This window comes from Micropterus salmoides, unplaced genomic scaffold (genome assembly GCF_014851395.1).
Source record: "Micropterus salmoides isolate LMB-PRFRI ecotype aquatic unplaced genomic scaffold, ASM1485139v1 Ms_hic_scaffold_23, whole genome shotgun sequence".
Taxonomy (NCBI): domain Eukaryota; kingdom Metazoa; phylum Chordata; class Actinopteri; order Centrarchiformes; family Centrarchidae; genus Micropterus; species Micropterus salmoides.
Genome location: NW_024041484.1, coordinates 1,995,507 through 2,019,765, shown reverse-complemented (window position 1 = coordinate 2,019,765; position 24,259 = coordinate 1,995,507). Strand labels below are relative to the sequence as shown.

At 41.7% G+C, this 24,259-nt stretch overlaps 1 protein-coding gene across 1 annotated transcript; it reads right to left on the bottom strand.

The window, feature by feature from the left end:
- Window positions 1–4,352: 4,352 nt before the first annotated feature.
- On the bottom strand, window positions 4,353–6,526 carry LOC119918373 (microsomal glutathione S-transferase 1-like). Its single transcript, XM_038739072.1, has 4 exons — window positions 6,371–6,526; window positions 6,068–6,200; window positions 5,449–5,540; window positions 4,353–4,765 (listed from the first exon to the last, which is right to left on the bottom strand). The coding sequence occupies exons 2-4, from the start codon at window positions 6,182–6,184 to the stop codon at window positions 4,519–4,521; spliced, it is 456 nt and encodes a 151-aa protein (XP_038595000.1). The 5' UTR covers window positions 6,185–6,200; window positions 6,371–6,526; the 3' UTR covers window positions 4,353–4,518.
- Window positions 6,527–24,259: the final 17,733 nt, after the last annotated feature.

Sequence of the window (24,259 nt, the reverse complement as noted above, 5' to 3'; positions counted from 1 at the left end):
TGTTTTGGACAATTCAGCTGCACTAGCAGATGCTCTGGGAATAAGATCTGTCAGAATGTTGGTTAAATGTCTTAACAAGAAACTGCATAACAGGGTTGACACATCTTGGCAAGTCTACAGTGTTTCCTCTAGGATTTTAATTTTTTTAAGCAGCGGGGGAGGACAAACAGTACCACCCCCCACAACATGTCTCAGCAGCATTGCTCTTGTGTCCACGAGCATGCAATGCACCTTAGAATAGCTTAAAACTGCAGTGTTTTAATGTGAGCTTTAGATGAATGTTTTGGTGTTGGTTGGGGGGTTTGGGCGTTCTCTCCCAAGAAAATTTTATGTTTTCCAATGAAAAATATGTAATTTCACATCATATTGGGCCATTATTTTCACCATATCTCTGAACAAATAGTTGGAAAAGCTAGAGCAGATAATAAATAAACAACACCCAAAGATCAGTCTACTGGAGGAACTACAACCTTTAGATCTGGGGAAAGTAATTTGGTTGGTTCTGTTGTTCCACAGTGATTTTACAATGATGGCACAGCATGTTTCGGGCATCACCCCTAAGCCTTAGCGGCAGGAAAACCCTGTTAATATGATCTCAGAATTATTATAGATACAACTGTTCATGTTTGACTTTTGTGTCTTCATTTTACAGCTTCTAACATTTATCTGTAGACATTAACAGAAAAAATAGGCAGCATGAGAAACCTCCTCCCTTCTGAGGTGTGTTTTATTTGCACATTAAAATCCAAAACGAAACGTCTCCTCATGAGCTTAAAAGGACTAGTTTGCATCACTAATTAGCTTTACTAACCTCCAGTCAGCACCAAAACCACTTTTTCAGACTGAAAACTGGAAAATAATTGAATCAGTCTGTACAGGACAGAGCTGCAGGCCACGTCAGTTTAGTCTAAGTTTGTACCTGATGTTCTCAACATTGGACAAGTAGATAGTAATAAATTGAGCTAACGTTGATGTTAAGTTACATAGCATCTATGTAGCTGCTGTTGAAGTTTTCCTGGGGAGGGGAGATGTTAGCTAACTTAGCGCTAACTGGCTTCACTTTTCCAGCAGGTGAGAAACAACAGAATTTTGTTGGTCTTCAGAAGCTAACACACTGTAACAGACACCGTACATTTACTGCCAGAATATTTTCCTCCACTCACGTTCACCGTCACTTTCTGCCGCTCGGACAATCAAACACTCACTACGCACCTCCCGATTCAGAGTTACGCTGCTCTTATAACACCATCTGTCACATGGAGAGGAAGCGAGCCGAGCATTGAGTGTCGCAAAGTGTGCGAGTGAAAACATTTGTAGCGCATAGTTTGATGATCGTGGGAACATTTAGTAGTGGCGGTCGTGATTCAGCAGCAATGGTGCGCCGCTGCTGAATGCATATAGAGGAAACACTGAGTCTATATAAGCCACCTCTAACAAAGAAAGTAGCCGATTTACAGTGGAGAATTTTACATGGGATAGTAGCAGTCAATGCTGTCCTCTCCATCATTAATCGAGGTTCATGCAATACATGTCCTTTTTGTCCTTACAAAGAAACAGTGTCTCGGAGTGTGTGCGTCTGGTTCCACTGTTTCTGCTGTTGGAGAGTTTAATCAGAAAGGTAGGAGAGTTTTTCTCCAAGCAGATGTTTATTCTTGGTTTTAAATATAAACAGTCTGCAAAATACAAATGTCAACTTGTGAACTTTATCTTGGGACAAACAAAGATGGCCATTTATGTAAGCAGAAAAAGAAAGGTTGATGACTCAGTGGATGTTGATGTAAAATTACTGTTTACTAGGATGGTGAAAGCCAGAATGATTGATTTTAATTATTACAAAGAAATGAAGGATTTAGATCAGTTCTGCATAATCTGGGCTTATGGTGATGTGATTGGTGCTGGACTTTGCACAACAGTCATGAGTCATCAGTGTGAAGAGAAGAGGGCTGAGAACACATCCCTGCGGGGAGCCAGTGCTCAATGAGATGATGGTGGATGAGTTGTTGCCTACCCACACAAACTGAGGCCTGTCTGTGTGAATATCCAGTTACACAGAGGTGAACCAATGCCCAGTGCGTCTGAGCCCAGCTTGTTGACCAGATGCTGGGGGATTATGGTGTTGAATGCCGAGCTGAAATCAACAAACAGCATCCGCACAAGAGAGTTCTTGTTCTCCAGGTGTTACAGGCTAAAGTGTAGCGTGGTGGATATGGCATCCCCAGTAGAGCGGTTTGGGCGGTAGGCAAACTGAAATGGGTCCAGTGAAGGGGGGAGGGCAGATGAGATGTGGTCCTTTACTAGTCTCTTCCTGTGGGGTGGTTTTCCTCGCTGGTGTGGTATTCTGTGCTTCAAACCTACCAAAGTAATTGTTGAGGTTGTTGAGGAAATCCATGCAGTCATCACAGGACTGGGGAGCAGTCCTATAGTCCTGTAATAATTTACCCTTTAAGTAGGGGGATTGAGAACAATTTCCAACAATATCCAAAGGCTATCCATGTGTAAGAGGGTTAGGGTTAGGTCATGAAGTTGTACCTGCAGCGAATGCTAGTAATGACAAAGGATTATGGATAATCCTCAAAGTAACGGAGGATTTCCCCTTAGGTAACGTGTCTGTGAATGTCCATGGACTAAACAATGCTAACTTACTTGAGAAGCACATACATGTTAAGATAGATTTCTTTGGTTGAACATTATGTGTTGTTGATTATCGCCATGTTTTTATGAAGTCAACCATCAGTTTATGTGTTTTATAGCCAGTGGAACATCTCTCCAGTATAGCTAGCTAACTTTAACATGATGCCGTTTTTCCAGACAGAGCATGCGCTGTTTGTCCACATGAGATGACTGTTCAACACTGTTGTCCTTTGTCATGAATGCAGATGTGGAATAAACCTGCTGTTACCGTAAACCTGACAGGCTCCAAGAGATTATATCACATCAGAGACATCTCACAGAGGTCACACATGCAATGGAAACCTGGATTACAAGGACAAAATATTGTCTACAATGCTGCATTCAGTTTAATGGACATTTCGAGTCAAGTAGATGTAACATTTAGGCGAGCAATGTGTTAAACTGATTACAGTGATCTTGATTTTACAGTATCGATGGCGTAGATATTTGTAGGAGCAGTTTAGTTGAAAAATGTGACAGTCTGTCTGGATCTAGCTTCCAAACTGTAACATGGACAACTAAGTGATCGACTCCGTGGAAATAAATGTTTGCTTTACGAGGAAAACTGAAACTGCTCATTTTGTTTAGACAGTGCAATGAATGATACGAAGTTCAATAACACCTAGCGTTAACGTTAGCCTATAAAAGCATTCTTATACTCCATGTGCTAGCTTGCTCTGCAAAAACCTTGTTGATAAAACAATACTAATATGATAGATGAAACAATCCACGTTATATTTTTCATTTACTTTTGTGAAGTCGAAAATCCGCCTTCACTGTGGAATGCACGCACGCTCCCACACTTTCTATCAGGGATAACTACCTTGGCAACGGACAGTGGCTGTGTAACGTCCTAAAGGATCCGACAAGTTGAGACACATTCGCATTAGCGCCATATCGTCGCAAGGACAATATATTACTATGATTATTGTAGACTTTTCGTTCAGAGGGGGGCCATAGGGGAGTCCAAGGTCTGTGTTACATGGGCAATGGCCCCTGTTGTCTCCCCCGAAAACCACCACAGGCCCCAGCCCCACACCCCCTATAGATATTTAAACAGGGACCAACACAGCAACATAGATGAAGCATAAATGAAGAGTAATCCCTTAGCACAGAGATATTTTAGTTGTCATTGTGGTCCAACATGAAGTTAGACAAACTGTAAAGCTATTTATTTCCCAAAGTTGATCAATTAATTTAATCAATACCTAACCATATTATACCCGATGTATAATAAAGACAAATTTATTCTAGCATAAGCAAGAAGATTGTGGGGTGTGTACTTTTGAAGTTTAGAACATGCAGCATGTGGATATAACCTAGTTTTTTTGCACAGTCACTGTGAACAGCAGAAACAAGTCATAAATGCCTGGAATTTGCCCTGCAGTTGTGTTATCTGTGGGAGGGACCCTGACCTGAAATAACACTTACTGTTAAGCGTTGCTGTACAACCTACATTTCAACCATTTCAAATTGAATTTGGACATAATTCATACCAGAGCTGTGTACATTTGAAGTTTGATTGGATTTTACTCTTTAAATGTTTTACATGAATGATTATCTGTCACATTGCTAGATTTAACAGCTCTACTTTACTTGAGTACATTTTCTTCTAATTTATAGTTGCATGTGAGTTTTGGTATCTCTTCCATTTCCTTGAGAAGTAATCAGCCAAACACAAAGTTGATTGAAAAGTTTATTAAAATACATTTTCAAAGGGAATGCAAAGAACATTTATGAATCAAGCACATAGCTGCAGAAAGGGTGAAGTATAAAACAGATTCAGGTTTCATGTTGAAACATGAGCTTATGGAGAAGAGGTCATGGTCTACTGGTTCTGTATCATCTCTAAAGGAAGAGGACTGTGCTGAGCAGCCTGTAAGCCATGGAGAAGGTGACCAGCATGCCCAGTATCCAGGACAAACCCCTACTGGGCTGAGGCAGACCGCAAACATAAGCGATGGTGTGGAAGAACCGAGAGCAGGCAAAGACGCGGAAGTGAAGCAGAGCAGATGAAAGCTCAGGTCTAGTCAGACTGTAGAGTAGGCCAATCACCACAAAGGGAATAATGTTCTCTAGGTCATTCTGGTGACACCTTGAGAACAGAAACAAAATGAAATTAAGCTTATTATTAGTTCAAAAACACACAACATACCCTTTGACTAGAACGTGCAACATGACTAATGCATTGATTAACATATTACAACGTGGTATATAGTGTAAGGAGTTTACAACAGAACGTATGACTATATAATCCGTTCATCCATCCATTTTCTAAACCTGCTTATCTGTGTGTTTAAAGGGGTCTGGAGCCAAGCACACACTAGGTGAGAGGCACTGTGACTCACGGTTTGATCGATTTGATGATTTGTACTATTAGTCAATATTTAGTATTCTTATCCTTTATAATATAAACTAAACTAGATTTCTCATTCTTTTCTAGGATCTGACCATTTCGACTGAGCTAAATGCAGGGATAGGGATATCATTCAGTGGACAACATCAAATTAGTGGAGGTTTTTTTGCATGTAAATTGTAAAAAAACAAATTGTTAAATGTAATTTTAAAAAATGGTGCTAAATGACAGGTGTTACTACAATTTAAAAATCCATATAAGTAAAGAAAAATAAATAGATCTCTCTTACTGACTTGTTGGACTATAACTAGTGGCCCACACAACATTTCTGATAATGTTTTCTGATGAAATACCAGTATATCAATTATAACTTTAGGTGTAAATGGCTGTAGCGTCTTCATTTCATGGCAAGATCATCTCACCTTCGAACTCGCTCTACATCTGGATGGGTTCTCAGCAGCTTCTTCTTCTCCTCTTCAGACTTTCTGCCCACATCTTCCTCATTTGCGAAAGCCTAAATGAGAAAGATAATACATCAGTCTGTAGTCTGCTTCTGCCTCTGTATACCAGAGTCAGGTTGAAAGTTCCATATTATAATGTAGAAAAAGAAATGCATAAAGAGAATATGGAAAAACTAATCAGTTAAAATTTTAATTAAGTCTAATTAAGTAAGTTAACAGTTAATTAAGTTGAATTTCAGTTGTGATTTCAGTTATTCTCCTTTAAAGCTGAATTGTACCTCAGTTAAACTGTGTACATGACCTTTTATTCTGATTGTAGGATTGTAGAGCGCTATCCATGGTGGGTTTGTAAGATAGTTAGGTTTTGGAGTCCTGTTTATCAGGATGAAAGCCTTACAGGCTTTTAGGATGTTAAGTTGTTAGGATACTAAGTTAGGCTAAACACATCCTGGGACCTTATGTAGTGTGTACATATAATCCTACCCTGCACATAGGCTACCCTGCACATACAATCATGAAAACGTGTGTAAAACAGACATTTCTTGTTTAAACAGATTTAGACACTATTAGTGTTACCTACCCCTCTCGTAAAGCGATAAAAAGAAGTCAAGGGCGCCATCAGCAGCATCTTCAGAATGACTAAAGCAGCATAGGTGGTGAAAGCCATAAATACCTCGTCTTCCATCAGCGCTGCCATCTCTGTTGGTTTACAGCTAAACAGTGAGGAAGAGATAGAAGTTAGTTTATTATTCTGTTCAGTTTATAACTGTGCCTGTGGGTTTAAAAACAAGTCCGGTTTCAACAACACGCTCAAGAAGACAAAAATGTATAAATGATCTATTGTAAATGTACAAATCAGTTACAGTTCAACAGCTCAACTTACGTCCTGTGACTCTGCAGAAGTGAAGCAAGTCTGGATCTGTTGCAGGAAAACAATCTGACCCATCCCCCAAGGAACTCAGGAGGCGGGACAAATGCAGCATAATACACAACTTCCTCTGTGTGGGAGTGACATTGTGTTTCTCTGCTTGTAGTGACATGCATTCATATCAAAACAAATATTCCAAATTCTCAGCATATGTAAAAGGTTCCCCACCCCCCCCCCCGCTCTCTCTCTCTCTCTCTCTCTCTCTCTCTCTCTCTCTCTCTCTCTCTCCCTCACCCACAACTGGTTAGGCAGATACCCCTAGTATCGGTTCTTCTCGAGGTTTCTGCCTGCCTGTGTGCCAAGTGCTTGCTCATTATAGGAATTGTTGGGTCTCTGTAAATGATATTACAAAGAGTACGGTCCAGACCTGCTCTATATGAAAAGTGCAATGAGATAACTTTTGTTATGAATATGCACTGCAGTGGTGGGTAGTAACGAGTTACATTTACTCCTTTACATGTAGGCTACTCAAATAACTTTTTTGAGTAAATTGTGCTCATCAGAGTAGTTTCAATGCATCAAATATTTACTCTTCCTTGAATAGTTTTTAAGAAAGAAATCATAACTTTTACTCCTCTATATTTGGATACATTCATCACACTACTTATTTATTTATTTATTTACCGCAGTCACGCATCCACATGACTCTTAGAGCAGAAAAATGGCTGAAGCTACAGCAGCTACGGCGCTAGCAGCTAATATTTATGCAACAGATTAAAATTGAGCGCGCGGTGCAGCCAGCCCCGTCTCATTTCAGGGCGTCCAATCCTGACGCTTTGTCAGGCTTTCTTAAAGAGGTGGTATGATGCTTTTTGGCTTTTCCCCTCTCCTTTATTGAGTTATATATCTTTTTTGTGCATGTAACAGGTTTGCAAAGTGAAAAAGCCCAAAGTCCAGCCCTAAGGGAGTTCCCATCTCCCACAGAAAACTCTGCTCTGAACTGCTTGAAAACAGCTCGTTTGTAGTCCAGCCCTTCACTTCCTTTACTTGTGACGTCACAATGAAAATGCATCATAATGCTCGCCAAGCGGCTCGCGGGGTCAGGCACGCCCTCAAACCAAGCTAGTCTGAGTGGAGGCCCTTTGGCTCGACTCGCCTTTGTTTGGTTTTCCATTGTAGAAATGTTGTACCTGTACCTGCTTCCAGGTAGTTTTTTTCATATCACCTCACCTCGAGGTTCCAAGCGAGCTGAGGGATACTAAAATGTAACGTGAAAACACGACAGACTGCTGATTGGTCAGAGAGAATATTCACTATTCACTGCATCATCATTGCGTGCACCAGACAGAGGCCAGCAACAGAAAGTTTTGTATTTTACAGTTTTCGTATGAAATTTCATCACTAAATCCACTTCTGAGAAGTTTTGAGGTGAGAAATCAGCTGTGTAGATTTCCAATATTGACAGTTTTAGACAAAAATGTGCTTGAATATTTTCGGAGTTGAGGAGCTCCGCGAGTGGCTGCGGGGGAAGCCTGCTGTGACCGGCGGGAGGAGCGTGTGAGGCCGGCCAGCCGCCCGCTCACAGAGCCCTCTGCTCCCGCCGTCACACAGACCGCTGCAGCAACAACGGCAGAGGAAAACACAGCTGGAAGCTTTTCATACCGCTTATCTGTCTTTACATTCTGAGGAATGTAGAAACGTTTTAACTTAAAAAAGAGAAAGCTGTGTGCATCGCTGGTGTGTGTGTCGCATTGAACATTACGTCGCAGCAGTTGTGTGTGGCGTCGCTATGACGACAAGCTACGTACTATCTCTGGGTACTATCTGCAATGGAAAACGGAGCAGGGCCGAGTAGAGTCCAGTCTATCGATTTGCGCTATGGTAGCATTTTTCGGCAAGGCAGCAGAGATGGTCAGAACACCGGCAACAGTTCAACGTTCAGTCCTGATGGTAAGATGTGGAACAATGGTGTTATGGACTTCTCCTGCTAGGTTACGGTCGCAGTCTGAAGCGGCTTTGATTTGGATCACACTACCTTGTTTCTTACGACCCGCCCTTCTCTGCTTCTGATTGGCTAGTAGTCCTTACCTGGGAACTGCGCATGTGCAACTCCCAACAAAGATTTTGTACAAGTAAGATGCATCACTCTGTAGCTCAAGAGCTGAGCGTACAACACATAGGGGGAAATTGAAAATTAAACCATGTAAACCTGTTCTGGTACAACCCCTAATTAAGATTTTGAACCTGAAAATGAGCATAATACCGCCTCTTTAAATCAGCATGCTGGTCTGTTATTTCTGTGACACAGTTACAATAATTGTCATCTCTGAGTTGAATATCTTGCTTGTTGCTGTTGTTTTACTGATTACAGAAGAGTCTCCTCCTTCAAACACAGTCGTCCTTAACACAGATCATAACCCAAAATTAAACATGATCCTTACCCTGACTAGAGCCAGGGAAACAATGTACGGATTTAGTCAGTTGTTAGCCCCAAATTGGTCACCCCTGCCTATTTTAGAATCTGGACAAATTTCTGCCAGATCAGTCATGTCATTTGATGTGCAATTTTAGGTTATAAAGCCGGATTAAAGCCGGAATAACCCATTCCTGGAAGGATCAACGATTTGAACCTTGAACGATCTGTTGACAGTGTGACTGTCATGTGACTACTGTCAAAAGATTCATTCTAAACTACAGTGAGCCCATTTTTTTTTATATAAATGGAGCAGTACTTTACAAGTTACGGCTAAAACTGTACATCTTATGACTGCTGTGATTTAAAGGTTCAATGTGTAATATTTCTGAGGATCTATTGACAGAAATGCAATATAAGATCCATAACTGTGTTTTCAGTGGTGTATAAAGACCTTACATAATGAACCGACATTTATATCTACATAACTGCGGGCACCCCCTGCCTGCTATGGAGGTCGCTGTATTTTGTCATCATGTTTCTACCATAGCCGACAACGAACAAACAGCCCTACAGAGTGCGTTTCGTCATCACGGCGTTCTTCTTCTGCTTGTGTAATTCCGGTAGTGTAGACGGCCGTCACTACATTGAATACGTGCAAAGAAGAAGAAGAGGGACTAATAATATTAATAGTAATATACAGTCTCCGAGTAGTCTTCTGGTTTATTAGAAGTAAGAAGAGAAGTGAAATTTGGACGGGGTCGTAATAAACAAGGTAGTGTGATCCAAATCAAAGCCGCTTCAGACTGCGACCATAACCTAGCAGATGGTATAAGTTACTCACAAGTCCACAACCACACAACATTATTGTTCCACATCTTACCATCAGGACTGAACGTTGAACTGATGCCGGTGTTCTGACAATCTATGCTGCTGTAAGATGAGATTTATTTTGTTAAGATTTATTTTATAGATGACTCCATTTACGGAAATAAGTTGCATAATTTAATTAATGTTAACTATATACATATGTTGTATTTTGTTTCTGACCTTTAACCGGAACTACATTACATGGTACACCTTGCCTGAAAAGTTAGTACCGGCCAAGGTTGGCGGAGTGATATGAGAAGGTGATCTTTGACCGTGGTTGTTGTGTGTGTTCCACGGTCGCGGGCGTGTGATGACTCAGTTGGATACTGGTGGAATAAAACAGCATTTGTTGGACATTTACTCACCAAGACAACATCAGAGGACAACATATGTGAGTAACAGAGACTGGCAAAGTGCACAATTATTTTTTTTCCTGCTCTCCCTGGATGATCAGTCTACTTGTTGGAGGCCTGCTTGTGAACTTGTTTGCGCGGGACGCATGTATGGAAAGGTTGTTCACATCTCTGGATACTATAACCTTAAGATGGACTTGCCTAGCACATCAAGCTAAGACTGGTAATTGTCAAAACCCTCTTCTGAACTTTACACACAAAAAATTACAAAAAATAAATAAATTAAAAACGTGGTTTCTGGAATTAACCATGGTCACTCAAAATAACTTTTGGAATGAACTGCCCTTTCATGGGAGATGGCAAAGAAGACTTTTCAAAGTGGTGCAGACGTTTTGAAGTGTATGTAGAGGTTATTCCAGATTATGATGAAGACAGTTTGGTTAAACTGCTGCCCACACGCCTAGGGGGTGCTGTTTTCAGTTACTGGGATAGCTTATCTGATGCAACAAAATCGGACTATACCGCTGCTAAAGATAAACTCAAAGCTGTTTTTGGACAGACTGCTTATCTGTCTACATTTCAAAGTTATGTCAATGCACGCACTCGCATGCCTGGTGAGGCTGCGTTGTCATGAACAAGGTGTAAAAACACTGGATGATGCGCTTCAGTTCGCAATACAGATTGAGACTGCCCATCAAGCTAGCAGGGTGTTTGCATCTTCAAACTCTCTGCAGCATTTTTCTCAGACACCTACCTCACCTGCTATCTCTCCCTTGGTACCCACTCACCTTCCTGCATTTTGTACTTCTCTGGGTGTCCACTCTGCAACCTCAGATGATCTCAGAAAAATGCAGAGAGCACTGGAGACGCTTTCAGACAAGGTTGAGCAGTTACAGCTGGAGGTGCAACAGCGGCGACAGGACACACGACGTGACTACAGATATCGTCAGCGAAGCTCGACTCCTGACAGTGGGCAAGGCCGCAGCCATTACTATTCACCAGAAAGGAATAACTACAGAGATTCTTCCTATGACCGATACTCCACTCGTGATGGCTACAGACCTTCAAGGCACGGAAGGGACCAGTACGACAGAGGGGATTCTCACAGTCGTTCTGCATCTTCGGAGCGTCATGCACGGGGCTACAGCCCATCATCCAGAGACTACTCACAGCGTGGCCACTCTCCTGACCGCCGTGAGGACAGACATCAGTCTCACTGCTCTCAAAGTCCTGGACATGTACGGTTCCAATTCACCTTCTCACACTGGATCGAACAAGGTAAACTACAAGTACTTGACAATGAGGGTCAATTGCCAAACTTTACCAAGGCCCATAAAGACAGTAATGCCCTACCTATTGACTTTACCAGAGACAGTTTATCTGAAGTGGATGTGTCAAAGAGATATGTGTCAGTTTTGATTGAGGACACTGTTGTGCATGCTTTTGTTGACACCGGAGCAGACATTTCAGTTATCAGTGAGGATTTTAGGATGGCTACAACAGCTCTTCACAAAAAGCCCATTGTAAAGCAGTTTCTTCCTCTCACGGGTGTCACAGGTGACCCTCTGGACTCAATCTCAGTTAATTTAAGTATTGCCCACAAGCCAATGACACATGCTCTTCAAGTTGTCAGAAACTGTGTTAAACTGCTGATTATGCTGGGATTTCCTGGTTGCTAATGGCATTATTGTGAACACCCGCAATATGGCTCTTATAGTAGATGACAAAGTAGTGCCACTGGTTAGTCCACACCAGTATGTCCCTAAACTAACTGATGTTACAGTATCTTCTACAGTCACAGTTCCTGCCATGTCAGAGATGGTCATTGCTGCTAAACTGGATGTGCCGCTTAAAGGACTAGTGCCTTATGACTATGCAGGTGTGTTTGAACCACACTACACCAACCAGTCATCCACAGGTTTGGCATGGACTGTTACAAAAGTACAGTAATCTGTCCAGTGAGTTAGTCATGTTACATTGTGGCACTCAGAAAGGAACTTTTCATGCCACATCTGACAGCAACAAAGATGAGTACACTGTTGGAAAAGTGGTTGGAAAGTGCTGTCTGTAATGTCAACATTGAACTGCCGGTGATGTCCAAGCTACCTGTACTTCCTGATAATTCACACCCTGACCTCACAAGTGCACAACATAAGACACTGGAAGACACTTTGACCTCATTCTCAGATGTTTTCAGTCAGCACTCACAAGACTTTGGATGGAAAGACCTGATCACGCACAAAATTAAAACTAGCTGTGACACTCCCATCTCACAGAGAGCCTATCGTACCTCTCCGTCTATGAAAGCAGAAATCCGCCGTCAGGTGGAAGAGCTTAAAGCTCAGGATCTGATTGAAGACAGCACAAGCCCCTGGGCCAGCCCAGTGGTAATGGTAAAAAAGAAAGATGGCACATACAGATTTTGTGTTGATTTTAGGAAACTGAACTCAGTCACCATCACTGATGCACATCCCCTCCCCAGAGTGGATGATAGTTTAGATGCACTGTCTGGCTCTCAGTTTTTTTCAACCATGGAGATGTCAAGTGGATACTGGCAAGTGGAAATGGAGTCCTCAGACAGACCCAAAACAGCATTCAACAGGTGACGGACTCTACCAATTCAAAGTAATGCCCATGGGTCTGAAGAACTCACCTCCAACCTTTCAGAGACTAATGGAACTTGTTTTGAGAGGTCTCCACTGGACAACATGTGTGATTTATCTTGATGACATCATTTGTATGGGACGAAACTTTGATGATCATCTTAAAAACCTGACAGACATTCTCTCAAGATTTAGACAGGCTGGTTTAAAGCTGAATCCACGAAAATGTGACTTTTGTAAGCCTGCAGTCGAGTATATGGGACACACTGTTTCACAGGATGGACTTACACTAGACCCTGTCAACAGCCACCGGGTAGGTGAGTGGCCTGTCCCACGATCACCAACTGAGGTAAGAGCATTTTTGGGATTGTGCTCATATTACAGACGGTTTGTGCACAAGTATGCATTTATTGCTCATCCTCTTCACAGACTCACACAAAAGAATGTACCATTTCAATGGACTGAAGAGTGCTCAACCGCATTTCAGACATTAAAAGATGCACTGACCTCTCCTCCAATAATGGCCTTTCCAAATTTTCATCAGCCATTCATTCTCAGTACAGATGCATCTAACTATGCAGTTGGCACAGTGCTCTCACAGGTTCAAAATGGGAATGAACGGGTTATAGCATATGCAAGTCATGTTCTGACCCGCACAGAAAAGAAGTGGTCCACATATGACAAAGAACTCTGGGCCATTGTCTGGTCTGTCAGACACATCAGATACTACTTGAGCTGCAATTCATTTACAATCATCACCGATCACCGACCGTTACTCAGTCTACAGAAACTGGATGTCACACATGACCCCACAGGACGACAAGGTCGTTGGGCTTTGGAGTTGGATCTGTATGATGGATGGACAATAATACACAAGGACGGGAAGAAACACACTAACGCAGATGCAATGTCACGGATTCCCTCTTCCCAACAGGGCCTAGTGGTCTCGGAGGAAACCGTGCCTCCCTCACAGGAAAACCACTCCTCTCCTGTAAAACTGGACACTACTCCTACAGTTTCACAGATGCACAATCTAACAGTGCAACCTTCTTCTGTTGACAGCACAACAGCTTGGAAGTGCTCTACAGAGCAAGACATTGCAGTTGTTCAGACAGGTACAACAGGTGCAGAGCTGTTGCAACACACACTTTCAAGTGTGTCAAGTGTCACTTTAGTCAAGGAAATGACATTTTGGCTAACCAACTTTGTGACCCGATTCTTTCTGAAGTGTACAAATGGGTGCAACAACACAAGCGACCCTACCTGAGACATGTAAAAGGGAAAATTCTAAGGAAGCTCTGGTGGCAATTTCCAAAACTGGTACTGTGTGATGACTTGCTTTGTCGAACAGCTCACATTGCACCAGGACACCCAGTTGTGTATCAAGTGTTGATTCCCCCCTCTTTAATCACAGACACTATGCAAACTCTCCATGGCTCACCCTGCTCTGGTCATTTCAGCGCTGATCGTACATTCAAGAAAGCCCTAACTATGTGCTATTGGCCAAGCATGAGGTCTGACATTGATAACTTTTGTGATATGTGTCATACCTGCAAAGCTTACAGGAAACTACAATCCATACAAGCAGAAAGACCATTCCATTTTGTGTGCACTGATATTACTGAGCTCCCTGTCACTTCTCAGGGACATAAGTATGTGCTTGTAGTGCAAGATCATTTTACAAAGTATGTTAATGCTTTTCCTATGGCAGATCAAAAAGCAACTACAGTAGCAAAACTACTTTGTGAGAGATACATTCCTGAACATGGAGTTCCAGTGGGACTGTTTTCAGATCAGGGACGACAATATGAATCAGAAATCATTCAAACAATATGTCAGAGACTAAAAATCCAAAAGAAAAGAACCTCACCATACCACCCCCGTGGAAATGGGATGGTTGAAAGATTTAATAGGACTCTAAAAGGACAGTTGGCTAAACTCATTCATGATTATGGTGGTGAATGGGACCACTATTTGCCAGCAGTGGTTCTCTCATTTAACTCTATTTCACATTAATAAAATAATAAAAATAATAGCAGACGTACAATGGTTATTTCCACACAGGTGACTTACAATGTTTTGCTATTTCCTTTGCAGTTATAGAAGTTATTGTCTTTGCTGTAAATTCTTAGATGAGATTTTATTTTTATTATAACCTGTGAAATGGGGACATTTCATCTGAAGAAAGGGAAGAATGTAAGATGAGATTTATTTTGTTAAGATTTATTTTATAGATGACTCCATTTACGGAAATAAGTTGCATAATTTAATTAATGTTAACTATATACATATGTTGTATTTTATTTCTGAGCTTTAACCGGAACTACATTACATGGTACACCTTGCCTGAAAAGTTAGTAAGGTTGGCGGAGTGATATAAGGAGGTGATCTTTGACCGTGGTTGTTGTGTATGTTCCGTGGTCGCGGGCGTGTGATGGATCATTAAACAAGTGGACGTAGTTCTCCTGAAGAAGTTGTCCCCGTGCTTTTATTTTACCCACGTCTACCCAGCACTACCTAGTTAGTTAACGCCACAAGAAAAGTGCAGCGTTACACTGCCTTGCCGAAAATGCTACCATAGCTCAAATCAATAGACTCGACTCTACTCGGCCCTGCTCCATTTTCCATTGCAGATAGTACCCAGAGATAGTACGTAGCTAGTTGTCATAGCGACGCCACACACAACTGCCGCAGCGTAATGTTCAATGCGACACACACACCAGTGATCCACACAGCTTTCTCTTTTTAAGTTAAAACATTTCAACATTCCTCAGAATGTAAAGACAGATAAGCGGTATGAAAACCTTCCAGCTGTGTTTTCCTCTGCCGTTGTTGCTGCAGTGGTCTGTGTGACGGCGGGAGCAGAGGGCTCTGTGAGCGGGCGGCTGGCCGGTCTCACATGCTCCTCCCACGGGTCACAGCAGGCTTCCCCCGCAGCCACTCGCTGAGCTCCTCAACTCCGAAAACTTCTCAGAAGTGGATTTAGTGATGAAATTCCATACGAAAACTGTAAAATATAAAACTTCCTGTTGCTGGCCTCTGTCTGGTGCAATGATGATGCAGTGAATAGTGAATATTCTCTCTGACCAATCAGCAGTCTGACGTGTTTTCACGTTACATTTTAGTATCCCTCAGCTCGCTTGGAACCTCGAGGTGAGGTGATATGAAAAAGTACCTGGAAGCAGGTACAGGTACAACATTTCTACAACGGAAAACCAAACAAAGGCGAGTCGAGCCAAAGGGCCTCCGCTCAGACTAGCTTGGTTTGAGGGCGTGCCTGACCCCGCGAGCCGCTTGGCGAGCTTTATGATGCGTTTTCATTGTGAAGTCACAAGTAAAGGAAGTGAAGGGCTGGACTACAAACGAGCTGTTTTCAAGCGGTTCAGAGCAGAGTTTTCTGTGGGAGATGGGAACTCCCTTAGGACTGGAATAAAGGAGAGGGGAAAAGCCAAAAAGCATAATACTCTTTAAAATGTGTTCATTTGAAAGTAAAAAATACATATTTTCAAAAGCAGTCATTATTTTCTGTAAATTCACTGAACTTACTGTCTTGCAGATGGGATTTGGTAAAGGCCTAAAGGACTCTCTTTCAAATGTAAAGGACTCTGAATGCTCTAGGAGTTTGGGACTTGGAGTTGACTTGGGATTGGCCTTATCGTGGTCTTAAATTGGGACACAAAAAACAAACAAACAAAGGAAGGAAGCAAAAGAGACTTCACATTCTTCTCTGGGATCCCCCTGGTTGTCTTAGTGCCTTGAGCCATTTATAGGCAATTGGTTTGGTCAGCAATTTTTTTCAGATATAGATAGAGATAAGTATTTTGTTTGCTTCTTATCCTACTAATCAATAGATCTTTGCTTTTAAGGACTGATTTCAATTATTCAAAAGAGTGTAGGGATCAGAAGAGGAGTGTGTTAAGTTAAATGCATTTTTAATTCCACTAATTTAAAATGTTCCTTTCAGATTAAATTGAAGTAAGTTATATCATTCTGAATGAAGGAACATGTGGGCTGCTGCACTGTGCTTTATTCTGTCCTGTGCCACCTCATTCTGATCACTAGGTCATGTTTTATTACCTTGCATGCTATATTCTATTACTAGCCATGTATAATTTAGACATCAATACATTTAAATGTAATTAAGATCCCCAAATTGTCAGACTTCATTCAACCCTTGTCAGGTCAGTTGTTAACACAGGTCAGATAATCTGCAATGACCTATTTAGACTGACTGCAGATGTACATCTGAGAGGGGCTTTTGCTGCAACCAAGACAGTTGACAGCTCAGTTTCAAAACCACAAGAGTGAATTGGGAGCCCAATTGGTTGTATTTTGTTGTATGTATGTTGTTGACATGAATACAACCATATTCATATTCATTCATATTGGCCAGTAGAGAAAAAAAAAATTTTCAAATGAAAATGTCAAGTTTGCATAGCCATCACTCGTCTGTTGGTATTGAGGAGCTCTGCAACTGAAAGCTGGACTCTCAGTGTGAGGTCAGTTGAAAGCATTACATTTCAATTTAAATGTATTCATTTGGCTGATGCACAAATGAGGTGAAATTCAAGCCACAGTAGACCAAGGAGAAACTGTACTTAATTTTAATTTATTAATTAATTAAATTTAATTATAGGACAAAGTTTTTGCGTCATGTATCTTGGGACTCCCATGCCAAATTTTTACCTTTGCCACATCACACCAAAGGGGAACACTGTGTTTCAGCACTGATACATGACTACTGGGTGATTCAGTGGTTGAAGGAGGATGTTAGGGTATACATCACTGTGGTCCTGATTTTACAGCACTCAAACAAAAGTGACTCACGCTTTTACAGTCCCTCCGTCTTGCTTGGAAGTGGTTACTCTTATGCCAGCTTTGAAACCTTTTTTGACTTTATTCACTAGTTGTTGAGTTCCTCCACTGCAGATAGGCTTGCTGGAGATTTTTAACAAAGATTCATTTGTTGAAAGTATTTTTACCATTTACAGCTCATAATCATTTTGGGCCACAGAAAGTTGAGAAAGACATCTGGAAATACATTTGTACTCATGAAACAATAGTACCCCACCCCGCATAATTTCCATTTTCAAACGAGTGTCAGGTTGGTGTGTTTTGAGAGCCAGGTGCTTGAAACTCTGAACAATGTTTTAACAGCATGAGGTGTTTTGAAAAGTGTGCAAAAAAGAGCCCAAGCTTGTTATTTCTCCCTGTTCACCAGTTCCACTCCCTGTCACATCCCAGTAAGCCCAGTGCAGTCACTATGCTGGAAGGGTTTACCAGTTTGGGAGAGGAGTCACAGTCTGTTATGAGTGTTCAGCGTCTGCCTAAGAAAAGCGGAATGTTGATAATGTGTTTATTTGCCCCAAGGCATGTTTTCCATGGTTTGACTTGCTGATACATATAGAAGCATGATGCAAATGATAGGTGACATGCTCACAGATGATGTTTGTTTTCTCAATTCCTCTCAATTCCCCTCTGCTATGCTGTGAAGACCAGTTTATACACAAAGTGTTTCAGTGCATCTCTCAGTTGTCCATCTTACATCTTACAACAGATTTGCTTCTGTTCATCAATACAGCCAATCCAATGTGTTCTGTAGGTTTAAACAATATCTGTCTGCAAAGCATGTAGCAGTGGGTCAGTCAATTGAAGAGATATAAAGATTTTTGGCAGTAACATTTTATTTCTCCACAGTAACCAGTTTACTATTTGAAATTGATTATTTTTCTTGTCAGGGGCTGCCTGATCAATACATTATGATCACATATCATGTCAATGGCTGGCAGCAGAATATGTTTTCTCCCTGCTTTATTTACACAGATGCATGTTTCCCATCTGAGCCCTATCCAAATGAAATGGAAGCTAAGCACCTCAGATGGATCTTAAATATCAGCAGCCAGGCATCATCTTTTGCATCCTGTGATTTCCCACAAGGAGTGGTAATGGCAAAAAGCTGCATTGATTGCTCGCCAGCCCTGCCAGTAATTGGGATGCTGGCTGCGGTATGCTGACATTGATTTCTTATGGTAGCCAGGTTATGCTGTTGGTGTAGGACAACAATGACTAAATAACAGCCTGGTCAGTGATCTTAATGCCAGAAGCCAAGCACATCTATTGATTTCATTACAAAATGCCTCCTAGGTTCCAGACACATACATTTTTTATTGATTAGCAGCAGTGTCCACATTACTTTCACCTCTGCCACATGCAGCCAATCAATGCCAGCAGAATGCTGAGTGCGTGGAATTGCATAGGTACAGTGGGGCGCAATAAATTTGGCAGCATATAATCAGGGTTTGGAAGGTGACCCCGACTGACAGAATTGATAAGTGTGAGTATTTTTGCTGCAAAATATTGTGTGATTAACTTGTCCAATCGGGTTTCATTTGACCCTATTCACATCTCTGTAGCCCCAGGCCAGCAAGAAAATAAGAAATCAGATTGGCACCCAGGCAGGAGAAACTGCCCAGATAAGACTGTATTGATGATAGGTGGGGAGTAATTTGTTCAGCCTAAACCACAAAATAGAAGAATCATATCAACTGGATGGACAGACAGCAAAAAGCCACAATTCCAGTAATTGGTTGATTTTTGTTGAACTGGAACGTGATGACACAGTCACAAACAGACAATTTTTATGGGGTCTACAGGAGGTGACGGCTGGATTTTTCTGAGGGTATCCAGGAGGAGGGGTCAGTTTATGGTTTACCATTTCAAGATGAACACATAACACCAACTATAATTATCACCAATAATTTTTGATCTGAAGTCCTTGTGAAATTACAGAACTACAGATCAGGTCTTGAGCAGTGCTTGAGATGTTTGGAGATGTTTAGTCCCTTGAAGACCTGAAACGCAATCATGTCTGTCTGGATCAAATTAATCCCTACCAGCAGATGATTATTATAATACATTTTTTTCTTTATTTCTCGTGCAGATTACCGTCTGATTCACATTTGTATATTTATTACATGAATATAAAGGAATGAAACATATAGCTTCACTATTTACTGAATTTTATTGACTGTTTCAATGTACAGTCTGCCGTTTCAAATGCAAATTAAAATCATTGTACTGTGTATAATTCTAATACACTATACAATATTACAGTACAGTACTGTATAAAATATAATGTACTGTAGTCCAAATTCTAATTAGCTGTAGCCTAAAACAGTGTGTTGTTTACAAATACAGTTATGTTAGTAGGGCATACAGGCTACTGGCCTGAAAATAAGCTGTAGGCTATCAATGACAAATGACAAAGAGTTTCTGACCTCGTACCTGATTCCTGAGGACTAAACAGCTTGGAAGATTTTATTACAGCACTAGAATCCAAATGGGATTGGAATGTCTGAAATGGCTTCTTATAGGCCCATTCCTACCCTCCAGAGACTTGGACCAGCCTCATAGAATATGGAAGTATATGATCATCTGGTAGTATGGTAAAGTATCTTAACCATTGGTTTAATTGTTTAATAAAGACAGCGATGCTTAAAAGCATCTTGGTTACAAGTTTTTCTGTGTGTATGTGTGTGTGAAGAGTTGTCTTTCTTTTTTGTATTTCTTTTTTTCCTTCCCATCATTATTTGGTCACACGCATTCATAAACAAGAGCCAACAAGAGCAGTGTGGTGATTTCTTTTAACCATGACCAAGACATTTTCCAACCTGAACTAAGTCATTTGGTGGTGGTAGATCAGAAAAACATTTTGGAAGACACTGACAAAAAACCTGTTTGGTTGTTTAGGTATGATGCCATGTTCTGAGCACAGCAGTTAGCCAGAGACATGACATGACACTAAGACATAATGTATCATTATGGTCATAAAAGAAAGAATTAATGGAATTGTTTCTGGCCTATTCACTAGGTAAGGAACAGTGCTGGGCTGTGAAGTGATTTTGGCGTTGTAGCCACAGTCTCTATTGTAGGTCATGTGAAGCACATTGGTCCAAAAAGAAAAATTAAGATAAAGAGCTGTAGCTGTAAAACAATTACTATATTATTCTGTGTGCCACAAACACTCAAAGACTCCAATAAAAACTGAAAACTTTAATCAAGCCAAATCAGTAGATTTCTGCACACCATTCATGTGTCAGCCAGCTCTGCCAGAGTTATCCATTGACTTAGTGTATTTGAGAAGGTTTTCCCATAAGGGGGTAGCCTGCCCTGGTGCTCTGGGTGCTGAGCTTGCCTGCCTACAGACCTTTCCCTTCCAAATGGCTCTTAATGAAGAAGCTCATTAAGGATCAGCGGTTGCTCTACACTCTTAATGAGGGCCATGCAAGTTGCTCATTAAGCACAAGCCTTAAGGCTTTGTCTTTTCACCAACCAACTCATAGCAGCTCAGCACCTTCTTTACATCCACCTTTTTTAACTAAAGTATGATTTACATTTTAATTGCTCTGATTAAGAGCCTGGAGTTAGGGGAAGACTGGTTAAGGTAACAGAAAGATGTGTGTCTTTGGTTAAATGTTGAAAATGTGAAGACATCCTGTCTCATGCTTTATGTCGACTTTTTCTATAGTTGGTTGGTCTTAAAGTCCGGTACTTTGTACTCCCACCATTTGCCCCGACCAGCTTCCTATGACGCGTGTGTGTGTGTGTGTGTGTGTGTGTGTGTGTGTGTGCAACAAAAACAAAGCTCTGGATTGCAGCAATTGACCCTTTGCAAAGCCACGCCCCCCCCTTAGTTACTGTTGCTAAGTCTGACAAACTGTCGGCGCTGCCACAGTCTATTACTGCACTCCCTGGAGAAATATTGTCACATTTGTTGGCTAAAGTGATCTCAGAAAGAAGCAGACAGTTTTGGAGTTGCATTATACATTTGAAGGTTGTACTGAGGCTGTCAAAATGACTCAAACTGACTCAATTGGACGTGGAAAACAAATGAATGATAGAAGCTAAAGCCTACCAATCACACAGTAGAAGAGAGAGAACGACGTCATGTGTCGTCCTTTTGTTGTCTGGGGCGTGGTTCCCCAGAGGGCAGTCCTTCGTTGCTGGGCGGGTCGTTTCCGGTTTCCAGAGGGACTGTCTTTCTAAACTTTTAATATGTCTATAAAAAGGAAAAGAAAATCTATTTGCGCGTATTATAATCAAATATTTTCCACAATCAAACCTCAATGGTCAAACGGTTATACCGTTCTAAGTTTAAGCATTTGGTAACAGGAAAACAATTGTCAAATTATTGGTCATGATAAATAATGAGTGACATTTATACATTAACGGCATTTCCGACAATGGTATGTAATATTTATTTCGTCCACTTGGGGGAGCTCAGGTTACATGAGGAAAGCTTAGATTAATCCAAAACAATCTTCTCAGGAGCTGGAAAATTTAGTTATTTAGCCTTAAATACAAGCTGGCAATTAATAGCGTGTAGTATGACATTTATCATCATTTCTAAAGGAATTGTGTGAGAAAGTATTGTGAACAAGCATTGGTTACACATAAAATGAAGGAGTGTCCTTAATCTTGCTGAAAATTAAAACACTGCAAAAGTAACTTATTTAGATTCTTTTCAGCAATAATATCAATAGATAGCAACAACATGGTAACATAACTACTCAAATAGAGGTAAACGCCACTACTAACTTAGCAAGGATTATTATTTGAAGAGAACAGTTTATAATGAAACATTGTTTTTGCTCAAGAAGGCAGGAGTTGTGTCCCCTTTTTGCATATCCTGTCTTATCACGTTTGCACATCTTTGTTTGCATAAGGGAGTTCAGTTTGTGTCTCTGGTGTCCTGGAGTTCCTCAGTTAGGCGTGAACAAGAGTATCTCTTTGATGAGGTAATGAAACACAGAGCAAGGAGAGCTGCCACGGTTACATGTGTGTGTGTGGGGGGGCAGTTTAGGGTTTCCTGCCCCCTTTTACGAAGAGTTCTGATAGGCTGTTCAGGGAAATGCTCATCGCTGGTTAATATCCCTTTTGTCAGTTTAACAGTCAGGCACCGCATTATCAGGCTGCGGAATCAAAGGTGCCAGTTTTACAATCAGGCTGCTCAGGAATAGCACTTAGAAAAAGCAACCTTTCCACCCCCCTTTCTTTTGGAGTCACTTCAGCCGTCTGTAGAGGGTTGATAATCAAACCCCCTGCTTCTCTCTGGGAGAGAAAAGAGGAGTTGAGTCTCTAAATTATTTAATATAAAATGCACAAATCCACACTGTTGTTCACTACACGATCGTATATCAACAATAAACACAATTAATTGAGACAAAAAACAAACATTTTTACTACGTAGCCTACTTAACCATAGTAGAAGCAGAAAAAGCAAGCACTAATCACCTAATCAACAACAGCTAAATATGTCGGCAAAGTCCGGCAGGTAAAACTGAAATTCTGAAGTGCTCCCTGTAGTAGTTGCTAAATGCACCTGTCAGGACAAGAAACGAAAGCGATCCACAGAGAGCTTTGAAGAATGTAGTAGAAGCACAAAAAGGACAATTAAAAACAAGTCATTAACGTGGGGCAGGCAACACGCTTCGCTGCTGAAATGCTTCTGAGAGGCTTCCAGTGGAAGTTGACGCTGTAAATAAGCCGCTGCGCACACGGAGCTTACGCTCCCTCAGAATTCCCATGATGCATGAGGGTGAAGGGAGTTTTGTTAAAATGTGCTAATAAGTTTACCATTTGTTTGAAATACTAATGTAACTTTATGATTTATGTTTATTAAAACTTGTCTCCTTAGAATCTAGTGTGTTTGTTGGTGATTGTCATTCCTGTGGTGGTTTACCATTGAAACCATGAGTGAAGGGACTGTTTCATTTGAAAGGAGCTACTGAATTCTCCTAGTACATCATATCGTCATATACTGTTGTTGTTTGTTTGTGTCCACTATACTTAGCTGAGCTTAACATCATTGTCCATGTAGTGGTCTCCAGAGAGAGGAGTCAAGTACCACACCCAGGTAGGTGAGCCTCTGGGAGGGGAGAGGAGCGCTCTTCTTCCACTTCACTGCGAAAACCCAGGTGAGACAGGTGTGCGACAAGCTCGGCCATCTGCACCACCGCCTTGTAGCAGCGTATTGTCCGGATAAAACAGGACCATGATGCCCAACCGCCGCAGTGGCTCCAGACAACACACTTGTAGTTGTACTGGTACTGGACACCCCGGAAGAAGAACCGCAGGAACTTCCTGTGTTCGGGGATGACAGGAACGTGAAAGTACGCATCATTCAGGTCAATGGAGGTGAGCCAGTCTCCCTGACGCACACACTCCAGCACCTGCTTTACTGTCAATATGAGAAGGTGTGAAGGTCTCTCCATAATCGCTTGTTGAACAGTGACAGATCATGGAAGGGCCTCACGCCCCCCATCTTCTTCCTGACCAGGAAGTAATGGGAGTAGAACCCCTTATCCCTGAAGCTCTGCCAAGAGGGCAGCATTTTGAGCCGAAGAGGAGTGCACAGTCTCCACAATCCCAGCGAAGGAGGGACGGGGGGAAAGGCGAACTGCAGCCTGTGATCCCAGCGGATCAGGCTGTCCATCCATCTGTGCATCGAGCAGGAAGCACCTGTCCCACAGTCAGAGGGGTCTGTTTGGGTATCCTCCCGTGTGTGGTGGGAGGGACTACACAAGGTAGCGTAGTTGCCCTCGTGGGTCCACTGCCGTATTGCATCCCCGGTGGGGGGAGGGAGGCAGAAGCAGATGCAGTCACT

Bases quoted from the DNA above. Each gene is read 5' to 3' on its own strand.
- LOC119918373 (XM_038739072.1), bottom strand. From the start codon at position 6,184: ATGGCAGCGCTGATGGAAGACGAGGTATTTATGGCTTTCACCACCTAT. The intron at 5,541-6,067 runs GTAGGTAACACT...TTTCTCATTTAG, and splicing joins TTTATCGCTTTACGAGAGGG to GCTTTCGCAAATGAGGAAGA. The intron at 4,766-5,448 runs GTGAGATGATCT...TCTGTTCTCAAG, and splicing joins GATGTAGAGCGAGTTCGAAG to GTGTCACCAGAATGACCTAG.